Below are 3,708 nucleotides of genomic sequence, written 5' to 3'. Positions count from 1 at the left end.
TCCTTATTGCACACAGGCCAAACATCTTCAAAGAAAGGGACTTTTTTTAAAGTCTTCCATGCTTTCCATTGAGGGATTGTTTTTGCTCGTCTAAGAGTCCATGGCAGGTCTCTGGTCAGATAATTGGTGTAAAATCCCAGTGTGCTTATGATAGCTGGAGAATATGCTCACCCTGCCTGAGGTTAGCAGCCTACTCTTTGTACCTATTTCCAGGACATTAGCCAGAACTTCTCAGTTTTGCTTACATGAAATAAGATAAGAAAATAGCATCAATAATACACTGTGGCCCTGTGAATCAGTGACTCCTTCCTCGAAAGTAAAAAATCTGATATTCCTGAGGATAAGCTAAGGAAGTGTCATGAAAAGCATCATGAAGAACTTGCATGCAAGAGCTTGCACATCAATATCTAAATCTAGTTGCTGAAGCTGGAACAAGACGTCCTTGAAACAACAGGACAAAAGATTTGCCCATGCCTTCCTCGCTAAGATCCAGCAGTTACCTGAGAAGAATGCATCATGTGGACATTATTTAGTTTTTTACCTTTAACCCCCCCCCCCCATTTTTTTTCCACCTAAACTACATCCCCACATTGAATTGGTTTGGGGAAGATTCCTCCAGTTCCTTGCAAAGCGCACTTGTAATAAATTACCTTCACACCGAGACACATGTTTCTCCTTGAAAGCACTGGTACAGGCAGACCCTTCTATAGCACATGGAAAGTGCCATGCTTGCAGTGATGCTTATGAGTTAGTTGATAGATGTTTTCATTTGTTGCAGTTACTAGTTTGGGCCTTCCCATGGGGAAGAGGAGCAGAGCTCTGTCAATCTGTATTGAACCACTTCCATGCCTGGAGAACATCTAGTAGACAACCTTCAGCCAGTCCCTAAAAGTTGTTGAGAAACCATCTCCACCCACTCACCCCCAGGCCCCCTGAGATATTTCTGCAGGGTCTTACTAAGGTCTCCTCTCAATAAAGCACAGCACTAATGTGTGTTTCGTTAGATCTCAGTTCAAATGCCCCATTTATTTCAATAAGAATATGCACATCCCAGCCACGTTTTATTTGTCATCTTTATTTAGTTGTTATCTGTTTTGATCTTGCCCTTTTTCACCCCAATTAAGAGTTAAGCTTATGAATCTTGCTCCATATATACTTTGTGGTTTTTGAAGCAGCAAGTTAAGGGCACAAGGACAGACACAGAGACATTTATTCAAACAACATCTCTAATCACCAGACTGTAACTGAACAGTGTGTAGCAAATTCCCAGTCCATACTGGGATCATGCTGATATCAATCATTTGAGGAAAAATTATTCAGATTTTATTTTTGTAACAGAACATTAACCAAAAGATTTTGTTTGGAAAATCAACACCCCCCCCAACCCCAAGCTATTTGCTCACATTAACAAATTAGTGACTGAAGTATAATTCATCCTTTACCTGTATGCTAAAATCCCTGTTGTATTGATTTTTTAATAATAAGCCTTTTTACCTCTGCATAAAAAAATATTCAAGTGTATGATGTGGAAAAAAGAAGTAAATGATATGGATAAACATAAAAACCAGTATTATTGTGTATTTGACTTTTAACTCTATTTTTCACTTCCTAAAAGATCTAAAAGACAAATGCATAAAATGTAATGATAAATTAATGGTTTGGGACTCAAAATGTGTTTTAGGTTGCTAATGCTGCTGGAATGTAATCTACCAAAAATGCAGTCGCTTTTTTTTTTTTTCTTAAAACCTTTACTTTGAGACATGATGGAATACTTTACAGTTACACACAGAAAAATAAGACATGATCACAATTTAGCATGAAGACAATCTAACCAGAGCTTAAATGCCTGTCAGCTAACACAGAAGCACAAATACTGGGAGTGTGACATGCTGTAGGGCTCAGAGAAATGGGTATCAGTATTCCTCTCCTTCTTCTTCACCTTCCCCTTCAACAGAATCCACACCAACCTCCTCATAATCCTTTTCAAGGGCAGCCATGTCCTCACGGGCCTCAGAAAACTCTCCTTCCTCCATCCCCTCACCCACGTACCAGTGAACAAAGGCACGCTTGGCATACATCAGGTCAAACTTGTGGTCCAGGCGAGCCCAGACCTCAGCAATGGCTGTGGTGTTGCTCAGCATGCACACAGCTCGCTGGACCTTGGCCAGGTCACCACCAGGTACCACAGTGAGAGGCTGGTAATTAATGCCAACCTTGAAGCCAGTGGGACACCAGTCCACAAACTGGATGATGCCCTTGGTCTTGATGGTGGCAATGGCAGCATTGACATCTTTGGGAACCACGTCACCACGGTACAGCAGGCAGCAAGCCATGTACTTACCATGGCGAGGGTCACATTTCACCATCTGGTTGGCTGGCTCAAAGCAAGCATTGGTAATCTCTGCTACAGAAAGCTGTTCATGGTAGGCTTTCTCAGCAGAGATGACGGGGGCATATGTGGCCAGAGGAAAGTGGATGCGAGGATAGGGAACCAGGTTGGTCTGGAATTCTGTCAGATCCACATTCAGGGCACCATCAAACCTGAGGGAAGCAGTGATGGAGGACACAATCTGGCTAATAAGGCAATTAAGATTGTTGTAGGTTGGGCGCTCGATATCAAGGTTCCTACGACAGATGTCATAGATGGCCTCATTGTCTACCATGAAGGCACAATCTGAGTGCTCTAGGGTGGTGTGGGTGGTGAGGATGGAGTTGTAGGGCTCAACTACAGCCGTGGAGACCTGGGGGGCTGGGTAAATGGAGAATTCCAATTTGGACTTCTTGCCGTAATCGACAGAGAGATGTTCTATCAGCAGGGAGGTGAACCCAGAACCGGTTCCCCCACCAAAGTTGTGGAAAACCAAGAAGCCCTGAAGACCTGTGCACTGGTCGGCCAGTTTGCGAATTCTGTCCAAGACAAGGTCAATGATCTCCTTGCCAATGGTGTAGTGCCTGCGGGCATAGTTATTGGCAGCATCTTCCTTGCCTGTGATGAGCTGCTCAGGGTGGAAGAGCTGGCGGTAGGTGCCAGTGCGGATTTCATCAATGACTGTGGGTTCCAGATCTACAAACACTGCCCTGGGCACATGCTTGCCGGTGCCTGTCTCACTGAAGAAGGTGTTGAAGGAGTCATCTCCTCCCCCAATGGTCTTGTCACTTGGCATCTGGCCATCGGGCTGGATGCCGTGTTCCAGGCAGTAGAGCTCCCAGCAGGCATTGCCAGTCTGGATACCAGCCTGGCCGATGTGGATAGAGATGCACTCACGCATGGTGGCTACAGGTTTGAAGGCAAAGATGACAGGAGGAGTCACCGGGTCCCGCTTACCATCCCGACAAGCTAAGAGTCAAGGTAAGTAACGCACTGAGGCTGCAGTCACTTTTATAAAGGGGATTTATTAAGTTACAAGTTTATGGTTCTAAGGCCTTAAAAATGTCTAAACTGAGGCATCCAGGGTAAAATACCTTGACTCCGAAGAAAGACCAAATGGCATCCAGGATTTCTCTATCAGTGGGAAAGGCATGTGACTGGCATCTGAGGTCCTTGCTCTCAGTGCCTTGCTTTGTACTTCTGATTCCAGTGGCTTCTCCTCTAAGTGTCTATGGGTTGTCACTTAGCTTCCCAGTCCATACTGGGATCATGCTGATATCAATCATTTGAAGAAAAATTCTCAATTTTCCTCAAATTAGTTTTAGATTTGAGGGTTAAAA

The 3,708-nt window shown here is 44.2% G+C and overlaps 1 protein-coding gene across 1 annotated transcript; it reads right to left on the bottom strand.

Moving 5' to 3' along the window:
* Nucleotides 1-1,725: 1,725 nt before the first annotated feature.
* LOC143686217 (tubulin alpha-1B chain-like) lies at nucleotides 1,726-3,307 on the bottom strand. The gene has a single exon (XM_077163193.1). The coding sequence runs from the start codon at nucleotides 3,267-3,269 to the stop codon at nucleotides 1,914-1,916; it is 1,356 nt and encodes a 451-aa protein (XP_077019308.1). The 5' UTR covers nucleotides 3,270-3,307; the 3' UTR covers nucleotides 1,726-1,913.
* Between the last annotated feature and the right edge of the window lie 401 nt (nucleotides 3,308-3,708).

This window comes from Tamandua tetradactyla, chromosome 6, assembly GCF_023851605.1.
Source record: "Tamandua tetradactyla isolate mTamTet1 chromosome 6, mTamTet1.pri, whole genome shotgun sequence".
NCBI lineage: Eukaryota > Metazoa > Chordata > Mammalia > Pilosa > Myrmecophagidae > Tamandua > Tamandua tetradactyla.
Note: the sequence above shows the minus strand (reverse complement) of the source record. Positions and strands in the feature narration are given on the sequence as shown.